The sequence below is a fragment of the Grammomys surdaster genome, unplaced genomic scaffold (genome assembly GCF_004785775.1).
Source record: "Grammomys surdaster isolate TR1022 unplaced genomic scaffold, NIH_TR_1.0 143, whole genome shotgun sequence".
Classification (NCBI taxonomy): Eukaryota; Metazoa; Chordata; class Mammalia; order Rodentia; family Muridae; genus Grammomys; species Grammomys surdaster.
Window position 1 is genome coordinate 4762843 of NW_021604601.1, and position 21352 is coordinate 4784194.

General features: G+C 39.2%; 1 protein-coding gene across 1 annotated transcript in view; it reads right to left on the reverse strand.

Moving 5' to 3' along the window:
- Syne1 (spectrin repeat containing nuclear envelope protein 1) overlaps window positions 1–21352 on the reverse strand; it is a 471763-nt gene that overhangs the window by 359918 nt on the left and 90493 nt on the right. Inside the window, exons 3-8 of the mRNA XM_028764327.1 lie at window positions 17768–17863; window positions 11742–11825; window positions 7698–7718; window positions 7105–7197; window positions 5118–5296; window positions 575–771 (exon numbers count right to left, since the gene is read on the reverse strand). Coding sequence (XP_028620160.1) covers window positions 575–771; window positions 5118–5296; window positions 7105–7197; window positions 7698–7718; window positions 11742–11825; window positions 17768–17863 — 670 coding nt within the window. The remainder of the gene's footprint in view (window positions 1–574; window positions 772–5117; window positions 5297–7104; window positions 7198–7697; window positions 7719–11741; window positions 11826–17767; window positions 17864–21352) is intronic.

Genomic DNA, 21352 nt, shown 5'->3' on the forward strand with positions numbered 1-21352 from the left:
TCCTTCTCAATGCTACAACGGTGACTGCTCTGATCTTGCACAGACAACCCAAGCAAGTTATGAGTACAGTGGTTCTCATTCTAAAAGGCACTGGTCACTCCTATTCTCCCCAATGACTGATTCTTACAGAGGTGGGAAGGATACAGATGCCCCATTTGTGTGGTGATGGGGTTGGGGGGGCGGGCTTTACTAACGTTGATTCTTGGCATTTTGATCATCTGTGTTTCGCATTAACCACCTTCCACTTCTCAAAGAAACTATGGTGAGGCTTCAGAGCTGCCTGATCTTTGAGTATCTGAGAAACATGAATTTAGAGCCATCAACAGGATATTTTAAGTTCTGTTCACGAGGCTGGTATGCCAATGGCAAAGAGGCATTTGGCGTATTGATATCATAGTCTATTCCCCAATAGGGTGACAAATAGACTTTGGGAACTTATCATTCCATTATTCCACTGGGCACTCTACATGCCCTATTTCTTAATGGAATCTCAAAGGTCTTGAAATGTGTGGGTCTGGTACAAGCAAACATGCTACACCCTACATATACCAGTAGGATTGATCCGTGTGTGTACCTTCAGGATCAAGCAGTCTAGGGATGCCCAGTTGTGTTTCAGCAATCATGAAGGCATCCTCCAGGTTCTCTCTGTTAGATCTTCTTTTCACCTTCTCCAGGTCCACCAGCTCAGGCCGGATAGCATGAATGACGGAATGAAAGGCCAGGCCAGTTCTCCAACTCTTCCCAAAGTCTTTCACTTCTATTCCCATCTGCCTTATTGTGAGAAACACAGAAAACAATGTCACAGTCTGAACTGAGAACACCTGCCCAGCACTTTATGATTTTGAACAAAACCCAGTCATTTAAACCAGAGATGTATTATGTCAATCAAAGACATGGTATATCAATCAAAAAATTTTAAAGTTATTAAGATGAACAAATTTTAATGATATTTTTTCTTTCCTTTCCTTCCCTCTTTTCCTTTCTTTTTTTTCTTAATTTTTCTTGAGAGAGTCTTACTAAGTAGTCCAGTTTGGACCTGCCGATTTTCTTCCAAAAGGCTGGATTGGAGGTATTGCTGTATTTTTAACAATATTTTTCCATTATTGTTATAGACATTTAAAACACATTTTATGCTTGCTTTTGCAATGCAAACAGAATTATATTAATATGTGTGAAAAGAATTTCTAAAAGGGAAAAATATTAAGATGTAAAATAGAAAGTCTCACTTTGTCCTGGGAGCCCAGGTTTTAACAGATTGAGATGCACAGACAAAGCAATGCAGTCACATATGCAAATCAGTGTAGCACATGTACAAATCGTGCATTTGCATATGCAAATCAACACAACGCAGTCACATTGACTACATTATATAGCATTTACTTTACTTATCAAATGATTTACAGATGCCTTTTTTTTTTTTAATTTTCTTGAAATGTCCTAGTGGTGAATCTTTTTTCTTTGGTGGTAAATTTGATGCAAAACCAGATCTGATTAATGCAGTCATTCAGGCTGGTGATAACATTTTCTTATTGAAAATAGAAGCAGCACAAGTTTGCAGTGAGAACCTCTGCCTGTGTGTAACTTATCAAGAATAAGGGGAGTTCAGAAAGAGAACGTCAGAGATGATACTGAGCATGGGCAGAACCCTGTGGCTCAGGGTAAAAGCTACAGACATCAGTGCTTAGGTCACACTGAGCAAATAAAATCTTCCATAGTTTCTTTTCTGAAAGATTAATCTCAGCAGGCCAGTGAAATGGCTAAGCTGGTAAGAGCGCTTGCAGTGAAAGCCAGACCACGGAGCTGAGTTTGATCCCACGAGGGAGAGATTCACATGATGCCAAGGGTTATTCTCAGGTTTTCATATGCATGCAGTGCCATAACCAACTCCTCTCTGTCTCAAACACACACACACACACACACACACACACACACACACTTAATAAATTTGATTTTTTTAAAATTGTCCTATTAACTTTATAGGTGTTTTGAAATGAAACAGAAACATCATTTAGTTTTTAGCAGGTTCTCGAGTTTCCATGAAAAATATACTGTGAAACACTCACGGGTAACTTGATAAAAGTTGGTAAGTACAATCACAGCCTGAAAAATACAAACTTGGTTCTCAAACTTACTGAGTCAGTGTACACTGTAAAACTGTAAGTGCTAGGGGCTGGAAAGATGGCTCAGCAGTTAAGAGCACTGACTGCTCTTCCAGAGGTCCTGAGTTCAATTCCAGGCAACTACATAGTGGCTCACAACCATCTGTAATGGGATTTGATGCACTCTTCTGGTGTGATTGAAGACAGCAACAGTGTACTCACATAAAATAAATAAATCTTAAAAAATTTAAGTGCTAAAAGTACCACCTTAATCAACTGTTTACTACAAACTAAATATGGTAAAACTATCTGCTAAGGCTTTTGTAAATATAAAGCAGATTTGAATAGTCTCTTAACTAATTAGGGGTTTCTACCTTCCCAGTGTATATGTGATGTTTTTCAGCAGACATCTCATACCCCCTACACTCTATCACTGTATCTGTTCATTTGAATATACCTCTCCATCTTCTCTTCCTCCTTACATTCTGCCTTGGCTCATATTTCTAATGTGAAGTGTTTGACTCTTTAGGCAACTACAAATTAGTCTTTAACAGAGTACGTTTGCAATAACAGAATATGTAAGCAAGCTAAAGAATTTTCACCATATGATTAACTTTTTCTGACTTTCTTGGGCTTACATTATTCAAATGAAACATGTATGATTTCCTTAAATATTTACTGTCTTAGAGTAATTGAAAATATCAGTGTATTTTCTTCTGTTTGTTGAAAAATATATGGAAAATGCATGTGTGCATAAAAAGGTATGTACATCATTTTTCATTAGTCAGAACTATTATCTTGTCTCTTTAAAATAATTTTGGTTTCACCTCAACTTTATCACTTATGAATTTTATACAAAAACACAAAGAAAACTTAGATACACACTCAAAGAAGGGACAAATGTGTCTAGTTCAAAGGGTTTTTTTTTATCTGTACCATAAATTTTCTTGGAACTACTTTATGTTCATCTGGATGCACACATCTTTATTTTATTTTATTTTATTTTATTTTATTTTATTATTAATTTCAGCCCCAATCTTAGTTGGCAGTAACACACCAATGCTATGACTCAATGCTTTTATTTATGAAAATACTTGTGAAACTTGTTAAAAACCTGAAGGGCTTAGCTGCCTCGCATTCTAGAAGACTTTTGCTATTTACTTTTGTATACTTTTAAAGTTTGTGTGAAGACAGAGATCACAATTAGATCAGCAATTACTTAGTTGATAACTTTAGGGAAATTGTCATTCATATGCTGAAATGGGCACGGAGTAATCTAAAGTCACAAGTCTATGTCTGGTAAGAAATGTAGAAGCACATGCTGGGAGAGTATAAAAGGAAATTATTAAAAACTATTGGCAATTGGGTAGCGTATTGGTAACATATGTTCTTAAAGAATTTTCATAGCACAGAAGAGTCACTTTCCATCCCTATACAGTTCATGCAGACACGTGAGATAAACCTTAGTAATATGTTAATGAGAAGAGACATCTCAGGCCCCCAGTTTCATCTGCATATGTGTATATATGCATATATACGTGTGTGTGTGTGTGTGTGTGTGTGTGTTTAAAGACAAGCCAAAAAAAATAAAATTTTCATTGATATCAGTACACAAGTTGTAGACATAACCTTGAGGTGCCACAACATCCGTATTCATGCCAGCATCCATTATACAAGCAGATCATGGTGAATACAAGCAGGAGACCACCAGCCTGCCTAGGCTGTGTCTCCTCCCTGTCCAGTAAGACTGCAATAGATGCAAGGGTACCTAATATGGTTCCAATTAAGCAATGCATAAGTCATGCTGGAGGGCTTCCAAATTTAATTTCTACTGTAGTCTATAAAGAGAAGCAAAACTTTGCTTTGGGAAATATTTCTAACGACATCTTGAGTCATAGACTCCCAAATTAGAAAACCACCAACACACTTCAAAAGATAACCAAACCCGCATACATTGCTAATATTAATTACATCCTCTCTGTTCAGTCTTTCCCTGCTGAATTTTCTTCTTTGAACATTTAAATAAAATGAGTTTCCTATATTTAATGCCTCAATATTTCAGAATAAGGTCTTGTTTATAACTATGTTCCAGAAGTAGATAACTGGATTCAAATTGGCCTTTATGCAAGCAAACTTGGGAGAAAATGAAATAGTTTTCTGTGTCATTGAGGAAGAAAAAATGAAAATATCATTTTTATGTGAAGAAACCTATACCCAATATCATCAGACCACAAAACAGTCACGACCATCAAACCCCATGAAATCTGCTAAAAGAAGATCCTAAGAATACTTAATTTATATCCATGCTAATCAAAATGTAGACCTTTAGGTAAATTTAGGTTGCATATAATAATGCTAGAGTCGATAGAGAATTCCATGCTCCAGATAAACACCAAAGTAGCAAAACGGGGAGGGAAGTGTCTAGGATGTTTCTGAAAATACTAAGTTTTCCCCCCAGGATCTGACCCTAAGCTTACATTGCCATTAACTAGATCACAGTTATTTAATGAATGGAGAACCACATATGAACCTTTTGCAATCTTTTAAATGAGAGTAGAAATTCAGAACAATGGCCTAATTAGAATTAGCCTTCATGCTATGAATCAAAAGTGGATGATAAATCAACTTTATTCATCAGGCTTAATCGCATAAATGAAGAAGGAATTAATTTTATTACAGTGTTTTTCTGGAGTATGAGTGGTGATTTTATGTTTGTATTCAGTTTTTACTACACTCAGAGTGCACCCTGGTATGCATGTGGAAGTCCAAAGACAATTTCGAGTGTTTCTCTCCTTCTTATTCTCCCAGAATCTAACTCAGGTCACCAGGCTTCCAAGCAAGTGATTTTATTGGTTGAGCCATTTGGGCATCACGGTGTGTTTGAATGAAACAAGGCTTGAAGCAAGGATGCTCATACAAATGTCTCTTCCAATTTCACAACCATGAAAAGCGATAAGAGCATTAAATTGGCATCAAGACCATTACTGTGTTTCAGTTAAGCAAACCATTGGCACTTACTTGCCTGCTGTGTGTTGGACCCACTTTAACAGAGTCTTCTTGGCATTTCCCTGGATCTTGGTGGCCACTTTACGTTTGGTTGGTGGGCTGGCAGTCTCGCTGCTGACCATGCTGTCCACAGAGGAAGCACTGCTCGACAGAGACTGCAGCTGTGGTAGGTTGCTGGTCAACTCTTCTATCTGTGTTTGTGAGCAAGCAGAAAACAGTCCAGGTGACCCTTGCTCTTCCTCGTCTTTTCTCAGAACTTATGTCCCAGTGGAGAATGATCAATCTTAGCATCCTATATACCCCAGAAAAAAATTAGTTCTTGTAGGCTATGGTTAGTATCTTAGCCTTTAAGAAAAAAAAGAAAGAATGAAAGAAAGAAAGAAAGAAAGAAAGAAAGAAAGAAAGAAAGAAAGAAAAAATACTTTTAAAGACCTATTTATAGGAGAGGCTAAGGTGGGAGGAGTAAGGAGAGGAAGAGGAGGAGTTGGGAGAGGAAGAGTAAAAAGGAAGAGGAGGAGCTAGAGGAGGATGGAGAACCACACAGGTATGGAGAGCACTCGTGGGGAACAACTTATAAACTTATAATTAGGTTAGCTAATTGGGATACAACTCTTTGTATGGGCATCTTGTTATTAATCATTACCAAACATATAAAGCCTTTGATTAATCTATAAGAATTAGAGTCTCATTCTCTTACTGGGCCCACGTGAATGGTGGAATGGTCTGGGCGATGCCCAGCCTTGTTGAGACATCATGGAAGATTGGCAGAGCCATCTCCCACGCTGAAGTCTCATGGGTGGCAGGGCTGGTGTTTCTGGCGGGCTGGTTCTAGCTGCAGCGCGCATGTGGCCTCTGGCCAAGAAATATGGCGAGCCGGCACAGCTTAGATAGTTGGCTTGAGCCAGAGGCCAATTTTAATTAATTACTACAACACCTATTTACTTTATTTTGGATGTATGAGCATTTTGTCTGCATGTATGTATATGTACCATATATGCCTGTGGAGGACAGAGGAGGCCATCAGATCTCCTGAAATTGGAGTTATAGAAGGTTGTGAACCAGCCATGTGGGAGCTGGGAGCTGAGCCCTGGTCCTCTAGAGGAGCAGCAAGTGCTCTTAACCACTGAGCCTTCTCTCCAACCCTTCTAGTCTTCCTTGTCCCTCCTGTTGTCTTGCTGTGTGTATCTTACACACTTCTCTGTGTAGGGTACTTATTTTTCTATATTTATTCAATGTTTATTTCTATAAATATTGACTAGCTGAGTGGATAAATTAATGCTGTAGTTGAGCTGTTTCCTTAAGGCTAAAAGATTTGTCCCCTGTGTGGTGATAATGAGAGGGACTAGTGTATTCAATGGTAGATACTTGAAGGAACCTCTGGGGGAGCCACATTGGGAAGGAGCTGGTGAGACTTAGGGTTAGTTCTCAGGAGTGTAAGCCTTGTGCCTCTCTTGTCTCTATGGCTTCTCTCATCATCATGTCAATTCTCTTTCCTGTTCATGCTCCTGCCATGATGTCACTGGCCATGGTGTGATGAAGCCAAGGACTCCTACACAAAGTTGCCACATGCTGTTCTGTTCGTTATAAACAGAGCTGCCTCAGTTGTTTTATTATATCAATGAAAAAGAGATCGGTATAAGTAATAAAGTAAAATCTAGTGATTACTTACTCTAAAGACAAAGGCAGGTTAATTTCTCCCAACAATGTTTAATAGAAATTAGAACTGTTCCCCTACCCAGGTAAATATAAAACAACATTTTCCTGAGCTCTTTGTATGCCTCTCACATCTCCACTGTGACATGTCTACATTTCAGATTGGCACCTCTGCTGTTCTAAGGGTAGAGGGCTCACACATGACACTCTTGAGTAGGAGAAACAGAAAATTCTGCCTTAGAATATGAATGTGGGGAGGGGTCACATATCTGCTGGGTCAAGGTTCATCTGCCACCCCTCCCTCTTTGATGTCATATCAGGCAAAAGACCAAATATAATACAATACCTGGAAATACAGGATAATGGTCCACATCAGCCCAAGAACGATTGACGGTCGGCCATCAGCAATATCAGTAGCATTAATGTTGACTAATTTAATCTGTTTAAAAAGAAAAGCTGTGCTCATAATTTACCAGAATATTGTGACTCATTTACCCATGTAATACTTAGATAACAATAGTATTTGGTCATGCCTATGTACTGGCACACAAAAAGAAAAAGGCAAGCCATACAGACAAAGGAGCACATGGGTTTATGAAAAATTCAGGGGCATTTGTTAAACTTACAAACTGAAAACACATATAAAGTTGACCTCAAATTTTTATTTCCTTTAAAGTTAGAAAAACATAACAGCATAGCACCATGCAGGGAACTGCCAACAAAAAAGTCAAACCAAAAAAAAACAAAAACAAACAAAAACAAAAAAAACCAACCCACTTATTCTTTATATATTTAGAAGTTGACTAAAGCAAAAGAAATCATGGCAGGTAGCATTAAAATATACATTTACTTTGATGCTTTTTACCAAATAGCGTAGAAGTTTTAGTTCTCCTTTACCTATAAAAGTCAGCAGTTGAAAACTCTAAAATGTGTACTAACCGGGGATCCTCTGTACATGGACTGACGTGAAAAACAAAAAGAGAAGATAATGTACGCACAGAAACAAACTACAACATCGTTCAGCTGTCAGTGGGAACAAAGGGTAGACCAGTTAGCACATCGCCAGGGCTGGGATTTAAGGAGAAACAGAGGAAAACCAGGCTGCGGGACAGAGATCATTAGCTCTCTGGGGTGAAAATAGAGAGCTTTGAGATTAGAGTTGTGTGCCCATAATCGTTCCCAATTGTCCACAGGAATGCTTTCCCAACTATTGAAAGTTCTTTTCTCTTTTTTCTTTTCTTAGATTTATTTATTTATTTTATGTATATGAGTACACTGCAGCTGTGTTCAGACACACCAGAAGAGGGCACCAGATCCTATTATAGATGGTTTTGAGCCACCATGTGGTTGCTGGGAATTGAACTCAGGACTTCTGGAAGAGCAGTCACTGCTCTTAACCACTGAGCCATCTCTCCAGCCCGAAAGCTATTTTCTATGGAGTACTATGAGTTTAGAGGGTGAGTTGCTCTGTCAGTCACCCAGCATGCAAAGGGTGTTGCTCATTATTCTTCCCACAATCCCTACCAAAGACAGGAAAAGGCTATCCACAGCATTTCAGACTCCTTGCTCAGTAACTCTCAGCCAGGGTTTTCAAAGAATGTATCACTAACAAAGTTCAGAAGTTTGTAAATAATTTTCTTCAATAAAAGTTTGACAGAAACAGAATTATATTACTTTCTATGCTTAGTCAATTCAATATTTCATACATGATTTCTGTATTTTTTTTAAAGTGATGTAGAGTTGGTCTGCGAATCAGACACTGGCAAAGGAAGTCTTATCTATATAAATGATACCTTTTGTAATGTGTCATTAAGGTTTTCACTCAGACATTATTAACAAGAGGAACCTTGTTCTTAATACTGATAGCTCAATATTCCTCAGAATGAAATACAGCACTACACCAAAATATAAATTGTTTAAAGAACACAAGTTAATTTTACTTCAGGTTTGCAAGTTCAAGAAAATATTCAATTACACATTTTTGGAACATTGAATTTATTCAGAGAATATAGATTGGGGAGAAAATAATTCAAACATCCTGATGTCTAGAAGTCTGTGGCCATGTATTTATAGCTGGTTGGATATTGCTTTTTGCCGACATTCCCTGCTCCCACACATTAGATAGGGCTAAATCTGAGAGATACGGCCTGTTGGGAAGGAAATGTGTCAATATCTAATGCTTGCATACATACCTTCTGACCTAGTAGCCACATTCAGGGAACTACCTGGATATACACCTTCATTGCTGTACACACACTTTTGTTCACTGTTATAAGCTGCATTATTATTTTTAATTGAAAATTAATCAGAACTGAGAATGGTTTAAAAACTATGTCATGCCCAGGCAGAAGAATATCATGCAACTGTAAGAAATGAACAAGGAAATCTATAAAAATTGATTTAGGGTGATTTCTTAAATACACCGCTAAATAAGAAAGCAAAATATTATCTACAGTATTCTAACTTCACGTAAGAAAAAAAAGAGGTGCACCAAAACACACCTTGATTGTGAAAAGAGATACAGAAAGGAAGTCAGAAACTAGAGACTGGTTACCTGAAGGCTGGGAATACGGGAAATATACATGGAAGAATGGTGGGAGGAGCAGAGAGAACAGACAGTATTGGTAAGCGTTTACTCTAAGAGCAAGGATGATGACTAACTTCTCCCAATAAGGAAGAAACTGAAGGCAACGTGTTTGTGTGTGTGTGTGCGTGTGCGTGTGTGCGTGTGTGTTGCAGAATGGAATATAAACAGTAACAAATGAGCATGAGTCTTTTACATAGAGAAATTTAAATATGTTTCAGTGGATAGGTAAGAACAAAACTAACCTAGGCCACAGGAAAAATTTTTTTGATAGATACCAACTGTAACGTTAAACACAGGAAGATGTGTGCCGATACCTCTCTCTAGTTGCTCAACATTGTTCCCACTGCTGCATGGATTAGCAATTCTGAAACTAGTTTGCATTTAGATTAGAGTTGAGAGAGGAGAATACATTGCTCATGAAGTCTAGGTTTCTCATTATCAGATGAAGCTGAAACAAATGTGTATGAAAGGCCAGAGGAAACAGTTTGCTGCTGGCCTGGAATCAGATGTATCAGTGCGAATAGTATTTTATATACACACAAACAAACACACACAAAGACACACAGCTCTCTCTCTCTCTCTCTCTCTCTCTTTCTCTGTGTGTGTGTGCGTGTGTGTGTGTGTATGTGTGTGTATATGTGGTGGGTAATGAAGAGAGGAAGGGAGAAAGGGAGGGAGAAGTTTACATAGGTGTGCACACCACACATGGATTAGAAAACCCACACATTTTCTAGATCTGTTTCAGAGCCTCGCTGCAATGGCATGCCTGCAGCCAACCACATTCCAGCACACAGATCTGGCTCATGGATACCATTCACAACTAAAAATGAGAAAGCCTCCCTGGAGAAGGAGTCAATTTCGGACCTTTGGAAGGGAAAATGTCAGGTAATACAGAACATATGTGGCCATACGATACAAGAGAGATGAGGGCAGGTCTATAAGATGCAAACACCAGCTGAAGAACTCTCAACAGCCAAAGCTAAAGTAATAAAACAAAGCACATAAGTATAATCAACTATCAGCAGAAAATAAAACAAACATGCAGAATTAATACCAAAAGAAGTAAGAATTACACACACACACACACACACACACACACACACACATATGCATATGCACGCAATAAGAAGAACACAAAGTCACCAGTAGGCAAGTGGAACAATAACTATTTGAAGGCAGTGGGTGTTAAAATTTAAGAATTAAATAATAGCATAGTCTCAATTATCTCCTCGAAATTACTTCTCAACTCTACGTGAGAAAGAAGCAACATCATCACATGAAACCATTCAGACACAACCTGCTGTGATTTCAATGTGTCACTGGCTTTTCATGTGAAAATATAATCCCTAAATTCATGTCAATAGTATTTGTTGAATCCGTCTCAGATAGGTTACTAGGGTCAGATTGGGGTATTAATGTGGGGCTTCCAAGGGCAGGAAGAATAGACCTGGGCAGACACAGGGTTACTCTGTCTCAGTACGCAATGTTCAACAATACATTGTGATACAGCCAGAAGGTGGGTGCTCACATCAGGATCTTGGATGCACCAGCTTCCGGAACCATGAAAAAGTGATGTTCTAGTCTTTATGAGTTATCTGGTATTTATTTTGTGATAGCCACACACACACACACACACAAAAACAGACTAGGAGACTAACTTATCAAGTGATAGATGTCTAAACCATGAGAATTAAAACAGAAGCCTAGATTCATCCACGAAATGTACTGGGAAGAATGTAACATTGCTTCTCTGGAATTCTTGCCAACAATGTGGAACTATAATCAGAACACAACACATAAACTCAAACAGAGTTCCTAAAAATGAGTAACTAGCAGTCTAGTAGTGTTAAAAGTGTCTAAGGTCATGAAAGACTAGGAGTGCGTCGAGACTTGTAGAGTAAAAGACAGTGAGATGCATGGTGTGGTGTTGGTTTGAATCCTGGGGCAATCATACATAGACCATGGTCTATACTTTCATTAATGATGTTGCACTAGTTTAAATTTTCTTATTTTGATAACAGTTCCATCATTACATATGTTCTTTATGTTTGTTGTTATTGTGTTTTTGAGATAGGTTTTCTCTGTGTAGCCCTGGCTTCTAGAACTCACTCTATAGACAAGGCTGGCCTTGAACTCAGAGAACTGCCTACCTCTGCCTCCTGATTGCTGAGATTAAAGGCATGGGCCAGGCTCATTTCATGTGTTCTTAACATGGAGGGAGGTGAGTGAGTGAGCTGTGGTCTCCTTTTTGCAACATTTCTGTAAATCTAAATTATGTTAGTCCACTGCAACATGTCTATGTGGTACAGACAGCATGCAGTTATAGCCCCACAGACAACAGTGTGAAAGACAGTAGAGCCAATATTTCTCTCCAGGGTTTCCATTTTCTTTCTTACCTTCCTTCCTTCAAGGAACTTGAGTGCAGTGCCAATGTTAGCCACGGCATGAATGCGCTTCACCCGGTGTCCTTGTTCACAAGGCTGGGGAAAGAAACACATAGCACTAAGGACAAGTATGACCATTAAAAGGCTTCAAATTCCACTCAAATGTGCTAACATATATATTGAAGAGACTTGAAGAGCAACCACCATGACTCCACTCCAGGGAGGTAAGCAAGTATACAAAGGCCTGCCATCCCAGAAGTACTTGCCAGACATACGCTTCTCAATAGAAGTTCAAGTCCTGCAAATTATTTCCCTGCAGTGTGTTTTCCTGGCTGATTTCCAAGAGTTAAAGTTCAACAAATTCTCATGCTGTCTATAGAGACAGTCACTCTTTCATGGTAAGACATAATTCTATGAAAAGTACTTTTGGTCAGTCATACCCTTTCCTTTAGCTATGAGGGCATGCAAGGATATTGACCATTACTAGTGACCTTTCTTGGTCTGAATGACCAAAAATTTGGAGCAAATGAACCAAGAGTAAAAATTAGATTGGGAGAATGCTTTTTTCTTCTCATTTCTTTTTTTCTTTTCTTTTCTTCTCTTTTCTTTTCCCATTTTTTTACATGTGAAAGTTCAATGCTATGTTTACATGATGAAAGTCATTGTGTGTATCATCTACCACACTTAGCATGAAAACCCAAATGAATTTCAACGAAGCAGATGTTTTGTTTACTGGGGCAACCAGCATTAATGAGAAGAGGTCGGTTTTTCTCAAGGTTCTCATCTGGTAGAATTGCCCTCTTCCGTGTGAACCTAGAGCTCTAGATAACATACCAGAAATCTCAAAAACAAGCTTTTTGTTTCCACTGGGTGATAATTTTAGATTGTAATTTTAAAAAAGATAGTCGATAGGAGATATTTTATACGGTTGTTATTGCTCTTTCCGAGGAACTTACTCATATCAATGTATGACTGTCTCATTACTGTTCCATGCATGGAACACGGGTGTAGCTTATATAATTAACTGCTTTACCATGGCAAAAGCATTGTGAATCCATCACTTAAGACAGTCAAGACTCCTAAGCACCAACACCATGTTCTCTCATCCCACCCAGATGCATTCTTAGTCTTCCTACATCCTTGGCAAACATTTTAAATCCAGCCCAACACTTGCCTTTCTAGAGAGATTCAATTCATTTACATGCAGTGCTAAAAGTACTTCTTTTAAGGCAGGCGCAACAGCTCACTCACATCTGTCATCCTAGTTCAAAGTTGGCTAGTACAGGAGACCTACCATGAACTCAAGGCCAGCCTGGGTTAAAGACTGAGACCGTATCTCAAGAAAAAGAGACACACTAATTGTTGTTGAACTGTCGTCTTTATTTAAAGGGAGTCTCTGTACCCACCCCTTGAGTCTTTCCTGCATACCATTTCATTAACAAATATTCACTTCCCTGTTTCCCCAAAGGTTCCTCCTTCATAGTCATCCATATATGCATGGACATGTCTACACTTTTCTGATAGGAGTTAGATTCTTTCCAGGACATTACTTCTCAGCTTTTGTACAAGTACAGCTCCTCCTGGGCTTACTTCCCCTAGATTTGCCAAGTCAGAGGCAATAGGACTTTCAGTGTTTAATGCCACACTTCCTCAGTGGGCTGTGCTATGTTCCCTTTTGTAAGCATTGCAAGGATAATTGGTATATACCCCCTTTAGCACTTGATTTGACAGATGGTTTTTCCAAATTTTCAATTCAGCTTATGTACTGTATGCACTCCGGTGTACATCCAAATATCCCTGATCAGCACTGGCAGAAACATCTCTTCCTCTGACCTGCAGATTTCTGTTGTCAAATTCCTTTCCACATCTCCTGTCCAAGTTTTCTTTTGGGTCATTGCTATCTTATTGATTAAATAATGTACTTCAGATATCCTTGTTACAATCCTGTTTTAAGTCTCTCATACTGTAAACTATGTCTGCCTTAGACAGCTTCTTATGTCGCTTTATTTTTCTTTGTTCTTAATTTAATTTTAATCACATTAAATAAAAAAAATCACACCCAGAACTTTTTATCATGTATCATTTTTAAGCTCTATTATCTAAAAGATATTCACTTATCTTCTTTAAGTATGGCAAGACCTTGTGCCCTATCAGCATACCGATATGAATTGTGCATATTTTTAGGCTGTAAAGAATAATTTCATGATTTATTTTTTAAATATAAGTGTTTCTCCATTCTATTTATTGAGTAATCTCTGCTCTCTCTCATATCTGACATGGATGTCTAAATTATATTGTAAAATTCCACTATGTTCTTTCTATTCTCAACTCTATTAAATTTGTCACTATGAATACCCAATGCCAACAGCACACATTCTAAGTACATCTACAAATAGGTATCCTCGTAGAATCTGATGTCTAGTCAACAAATGCCTTCTTTCTGCCTTTTTTCTTCAGACGTACACTGGATCGGTAAGGAAGAGATAACTATCTGTGTATTATCCTGGTTCATATTTTCATTTGATTTTCATACAATAATCAGCCCTAGCGAATAGCTCTTTTCAGTGCTGGTTGTAACCTCTTTGGGAGTATCAGACATATTTCTCTCACCTGTGCTTTGCCAGAGGCGTAAGGTAGTGTCATAAACAGAGTCCAGATCTGAGACATGTTAGCTTGCCAGTAGGCAACAGACATGGCAGAATTGAAGTATCTTTAGTGAACCCGAAGGGCTTTTGGTGCCCAAGGCCTCCAAATATCTACTGTTCACATTCGGTTCAGAGTGGATTATTAGGTTTATCATTTTCTTATATAAAATCAAAGCCAAGGGAACCACAGCAGGTTATTAAATGGAACTAGAATACAGAGACCTTATCCTGGGATGCTAGCCTTAGAGAGAATGCTAAGCCTTTTGGCCACATTTCCTGAATGCATATCAGAGCCAGAAGCCTAGGTTTTGCTACAGAGATGCTCAGGGCAATGATCCCCACAGAGCTACCTCCACCTTGGGGTAATTACGGAATTCCCTGCTGTGCTGATCTTCCTAAGGACAACAGTCTTGCTTTGAAAGGGCTCTGCAAGAATACCCAAGGCCTTCATTCCTTTGCACCATGCTCATATCTACCTCCATGATGCTAAACCACAGCACACAGGCATGTGCAAAACGGAAATCACACATTTATAAACTCTGAGTAAGTTCAGTTTAGGTGCATTCATTTATACATGAATAAGTAGGACACATACACAGAGGAATGTTCTATCAAAAGTACAGAATAATTTAATGCAGAATTTAAATGCCCATGAAACATTCTCATAGATGATTGGTCAAATACAATGGCCGAGTTATATTTGACATTTAGAAAGACAAGTGTACTCTTCCAACATTCATGTGAAGGCTCCTTCAGTCTGCAGGTAAATTTAGGAGGATTTGGACCCAGAAATCCAGGGGAGTACACTTTCAGTATGATAGTCTCTTATGCTAGCGCTTGTCTGGTTTATTTAGCTGATTTATATGGCTATGTGGCTGTTCACATGTGATCTGTTGGGCTCATCCCACATTACAGCATAGACAAGCGTTTGGCTGATTGAGGAGGCATTAGCTTCTCAGGTAGCTAAGGAGGAAGAGCGTATTGGGAGTAAGATTGCAAAGGAGGAAAGCTAACCAATGGTGTGCTACTGGAACTTTCTACTGAGGGCAACTGGAGCTAGGTCCCACGGGGACTTTACTGGCATGCTTCTGAGACACTCCTCCCTCCCCCGTACAAATCTTAGAAGTGTACTTCCTAAAACTTCAAAAACAAGCACCAATTCCCAGACTCCTCTATTCATTACATGAAAATCCTGATTATTTTTTTTGTTGTTTTTTTTGTTTATTTGTGACCTGAATTCTCCCACACTTCGGACTGACAGATCAACTGTGCGGCTGTTTTCAAGCCTGAGCAGCAACAGTGTTCTGTCAGTATGCAAGGAGATATCTCCCATCAGCAAAAGCAGAAACCAACAGTGAGCTGAGGTGATGAAAACCTGTCCCTAAGTATCTGCTGCCCGATTTGTACAACCAGAATTATTTGCACAGAATTCTCACCAGCTTGTATTTTCCAACAAGCTCTTACCACTGACTATGTTCAGAAACAAGTAAATAAAAAACTCAACAGCCTCTGTGGCAATGGTTACAAAGATATAAGAGATAAGCTGAGAGAGCCCAAGCCCTTGGGTATCTTGAAGGAACGTAACACTGCTTGTTCTAGATACAGTCTTTCTTGTCCTGGAGGAAACAGAACCCAAGGTTAGGTCTCTATGGCTGCTGTTAATCTCCTGACTCTGCTTGTTTTTATTGGCTGTCCCATTTTCATTTTTCTAGAATGAACTCTGGAATGAACAGAAAAAGAGTCCTTCATCTAGACTTTACACTAACCGAAGGACAGAAGTCTTCAAGGGAGATTTTGACTCCCTCTTTTTGGAGGAAATTGGAGTGGGCCAAATGCCTAGGTGATGGCTCCTGCCCATTCTTCAGAGTTCACGAATAGAGCTTGGATTTTACCACTACAAAGGATGACCTTCATCTGAAGTGTGGCAGATCCCAAGGATTTTGATGTTCTCTGCATTATCTGTGTGAGCAACTTAGGGGGATGGCGGCTAAACCAGTATATTCATCTACCAGATAGATAGCATACACAGAGTGGTGTTGTCTCAGATAATCCTAGACTCTGAGCCTGAGGATCACTTGAACATGAGTTACAAGTCAGTCTGGTCAATGCACGGAGGCCTTGCTGTGCCACCCTCTGCCTCCAAGAAATTACATTTACTGACATTTATTTTCTCTCACAAGTACACAGTTTTTGTCAAAAAGATCATAATAAAAGAAAGGGGAGCTCTGTCAATCTCAGACTTCATATATCTCTTGAACTCTGTTTCCCAATTATAGCAAGTATTTATTTATAAATACTTTATATCTATAAGCTACTTACTCTTCTACTCTGATATGGAAAAGACATACTCTAACATTGAAAAACTCCATATTTTATACATGTTTTAGTTTCAACAATGTAGTGAAAATACATTTCACTTCTCACTGGTACTGGTACTGCTGTTTGCACTCTGTTAGTTCTATGGGATGTAATAATGTCTCTCTGAACGCTCTGTTCTTGTCCCAAGGGATTGTTGATAGAGGATGTCACAAGAACAAGGCAAGTGCCACACTGCTTTCAAACTTAGTATTCAGCAGGCAGCTATATAAATACACAGAGAGAAGCCAACAGTTCCTTCAAATAGGAAACAAACACTGTTATGGTTTATTTCTGTCAATTTGACACTAAGCTGGAGTCATCTAGGAACAGGAAGTTTTGACTGAGAAAATTCCTCTACCAGATCAGCCTGTGGACATGTCTGTAGGACATTTTCTTGATTAATGATTGGCGTGGACATGCCCAGCTCACTGTAGGTGATGCCAACCCTGGGTAGGATCCAGGAGATCCTGGTTGTACAACAAAGCAGGCTGAGCAAGACTTAGAAAGAAAGCCAATAAGCAACACTCCTCCATGCCCTCTGCTTCAGCTCCTGCCTCCAGGTTCCTGCTGTAAGTTCTTACACTGACTGCCCTTCAGTGACGGACTATGACCTGAGAGTTTGAAAATAAAATTAACTCTTTCTTCCCCTAAGTGGTTTTTACCAGAGTTTTATCACTGTAATAGAAAGCAAAGGATGAAAAACACTTAAAGTGAAGTGGTTGGTGATTTGTAATTTATAATCCAGGCGATCGTTCTAGAAATCTTAGAGATACATTGTTCACAATATCAGGATACTGATAACTTCATCCCTCTTACATAATGTGACTTCTGTCATAGTGCTTCTTTTCACAGGAACGAGAAGAATGCTAATGTACTCTTTACTTCTTAAAGGAAGAGATAGGCCAACGTTTCCAGATAATTTATAATGACTAAGGAAGAAGTTTCTCTCCTGATGGTTGTACCCCTTAGGCACACAATTTGGTTGTTCCAGATGGACACTATTGAGTAGGTATTGGGGTCAGGAGAGATCCTTACCAGTTTCTGCCCAGACAGGACCTCCAGTAGAGCAAGCAGCTTGGTGCCATCTTTCATGTCTTCAAAAAGGTCATCCACCACCATGGGAGGCTTCCGCTGCAAGACAAAATGCCATTCACTGGGGGGAAATTTGTACACCTCATCCTCCATCCATCTGTCTGTCCATCCATTCATTTCTTATTTGTGTTATGAGTTGAACCAATGCCATATTTACACGAGATATATACTTTACTACTAAGCTATATTCCATACCTCTTGGTTATTTTTTTTAATGCAATTACCAATGATGAAAGCTTCCAGAAGAAAATTAAGCCAGCGCAAATAAAGGTGGACATCTAAAAACCTCATTATATGCTATTACTGAACGCAGAGAGTAGAGCTGGTGCCTACCTACAGCCTTCACCACTACTTACTACTGTTCAGGATACTGGAAAGTAATCTACAAACTAGCAGAAGAGATAAACACTAACCCAGCTAAAAGTCCTGAGATCTATGATGGTGGTCTGCCTGCCAGGTACAGTAGTGGCAGAATTGTTATAGGAGTAACCAACTGCTACCTGACAAGAATTAAGGCTTACTCTATGAGATGGAATGCATGCCTGACAGTAACCAGGTATCCAAGAGCCTGAAACAAGATAGACCATGGACCTATAGTAGGTAACATGCTATTGTTTTGTCGAAAGAACATAGAAATAAAATGTACCCCAATGACATTCTGCTATACGCATACCATCAGGGTTTTGTTCTGCCGTCATCAGAGAAACTTCTTCCTGCAGTAGATGGGATAAATACAGAGACCCACTACTGGACAGTGTGCAGACTGTAAGAGATCATGGAACACTCATCCATAAATGGGATGTTTCTGTCATATACCTCCTCTCAGAACTCCTCAGGACTCAGGGAACTCTGCAGCAGAGGAGGCAGAAAGATCTTAAGAGTCAGGGGGGTGGGTGGAAGATACCAAGGAAACAAGGCCTTTGAGACACAACAGGATGGATGCAGGTAGGTGCTCACAGAGTCTTTGGCAGCATACAAGGACATACACAGCTCAGGGAGAGATGCGGTCCCAGTGCTGAGAGAGGAAGATGGCAAAGCCCCAATCCCTAACTCAGAAATACCTGCAACTGATAACTACTCACATGGGAAAAATTAGTTTTTTCCAGTGGAGTCTCACTGAGGGTTGTTAACATAAAACAGCCTTTATGGAGTTGGGAGAGATTTGAGTCTCTCACATTGCTTTATCTGGGCTTTGCCCCTCTTACAGATCTTCTGTTTATCTACTATTGCTTGCAATTTTATTTTTATGTGCTTTCTATGTGTGCAAATTTGTGTGTCTCAGTGTCTGTGCTTCTTGTTTTTTTTCTGTATCTTTTCTTCTGTTTATTTTGTCCTATTATGGTTTATTTGTTTATTTTGTTTGTTTTTTGTTGTTGTTGTTGTTTCTTTTCTCTTTTCTTCTCTTTTCTTAATTATTATTATTTATTATTATTACTTATATGTCTGTTTATATTTTAATGAAAGAGAAAGAAAGAAAAGGTGTAGATTTGAGTGGGTAAGGAAGTGTGGAGAATCTGGAAGAAGTTGGCAAAGGGGAAACTATAATCAGAATATTTCGTATGAAAAAATCTATTTTCCATAAGGTAAAAAAATCAGAACGTCATTGTATTTAATGTTCAGGTTCTGATTTGTATACCAGCTCCTTTCTAGAAAAAGAGTTTGTAACAAAGGGTGAGATGGTGTCAGATAAGAGAGGAAAGTAAAAACTAACAGAGATTAAAGAAGCTGCTGACAAAACACCCGGTCTTTCTCCAGACAGAAGGGAGCAATGTACTTTACCGTGAACAAGGCATCTTATGGGACCCAAGGAGCTTCAGAGTTTGAGAACATCTCCCTGAGGCTATAGGAACACACAAAATGCTCCAGTAGTAGGCAGGCTGTGCTGTGATTCGCACCACACCTCCTCTCAGAGGAGCCTGAATCAGGAGCCATAAGCCCAACAGTGCACACAGTCAGCTGAACCCTCACTAATCCTGTGTGTAAAGAAAGGAAAGGCCAGTTCAAGTCCCCAATGTCTTTAATGTTATCATGAACATTCTTGAGTTTATTGAAATGCTAGGCAGGCTGGAATTCATCAGAGGTCTTGGGAGAAGTCAGCAGTAGATGAGGAAATAACGCCCCATAAAGAGTGAGAGACGTGCTCGCCGTGAGTCCCTCTCCATGAGTCTCCCAAATAAAACTCTGCCCCTTTGTCAGAGTTCAAGCTCCATGGTTTTCTGATTCCTACTGAACTTTGTTAAAGGCCCAATGCTACCCCTTTCAACTGCTTTTCTTTTCAATTTGTGTTCTATGCAGAGGTACTGAGACTCATAGTGGTCTTCTGAGGTCCACTTTCTTCTCTGCCCGCCGACAGGAAGTATTTATATTTCTCCCACTGACTGCATGAATTATGGAGGCTGAATGCTATAGTTCTAATTTTAAATATATTTCTCTTTCTTTACAAAGTGAACAGCTGAACACATTTTGTCCTCCTGCTGTGAAATGCATGTTCAAAAATAACGGCGTTTGCATTTGCAGTCACTCCTTGTAGGATCCCACCATTCATGCTGCTTCTTAATTATATAGCAAAAAATTAATATTGGCTTTACATCCTAAGCACATAAATAAAATTATTTAGAATAGAAAAGCCATTATAATAAAAACCAACATGATATAAAGCAAATTATAGCATTACCCATTTATCATCATTATAAATGGAACACAGGCATCATTCAAAGTACCAACTTCTATCTTACTAACTTAAATGAAAAACAAACTTGAGTGAGAAGACACAAATTTTTACCTGAATACATTAGGAAAACTGGAAATCCCCACAAACTAGTAAACATTACAAGAACTTCTACAACAAAAACATCATGAGTTTTGTAGGCACATGAATGGAACTAGAAAATGTCATCCTGGGCTGGAGAGATGGCTCAGCGGTTAAGAGCACTTACTGCTCTTCCAGAGGTCCTGAGTTCAAATCCCAGCAACCACATGGTGGCTCACAACCATCCATAGTGAGATTGGATGCCCTCTTCTGGTGTGTCCGAAGACAGCTACAGTGTACTCATAATAAAATAAATAAATAAATCTTTTAAAAAAAGAAAGAAAATATCATTCTGAGTGAGGTAACTCAGACCCAAAAGGACATGCATGGTATATACTCACTAATAAGTGGATATTAGCCGAAAAAATACAGAATACTCAGGATACAATCCACAGAACTCAAGAAGGTTAACAAGCAGACGGGCCCAAGTGAGGATACCTCATTTCCACTTGGGAGAGAGAAGAAAGCAATGACATGGCAGGGGGTGGGGGAGGGGAGCAGAGGGAGGGAGGGATCTGCTTGGGAGAGGGGACAGGGAGGAGAAAAGGGGAACATGGTCAGGTATGAGGGGGGAACAGGACTGAAGCCTTGAGGGCCAGCAGAAAGAATGGAAACAGGCAACCCCTGAGGAGGTAGGAGATGGGGGGGGGACCTTCTAAAATGTATCAGAGAACTGGGAGGTGAGAGCTGCTCAGGACTCAAAGGGAGGGACTTTAGAT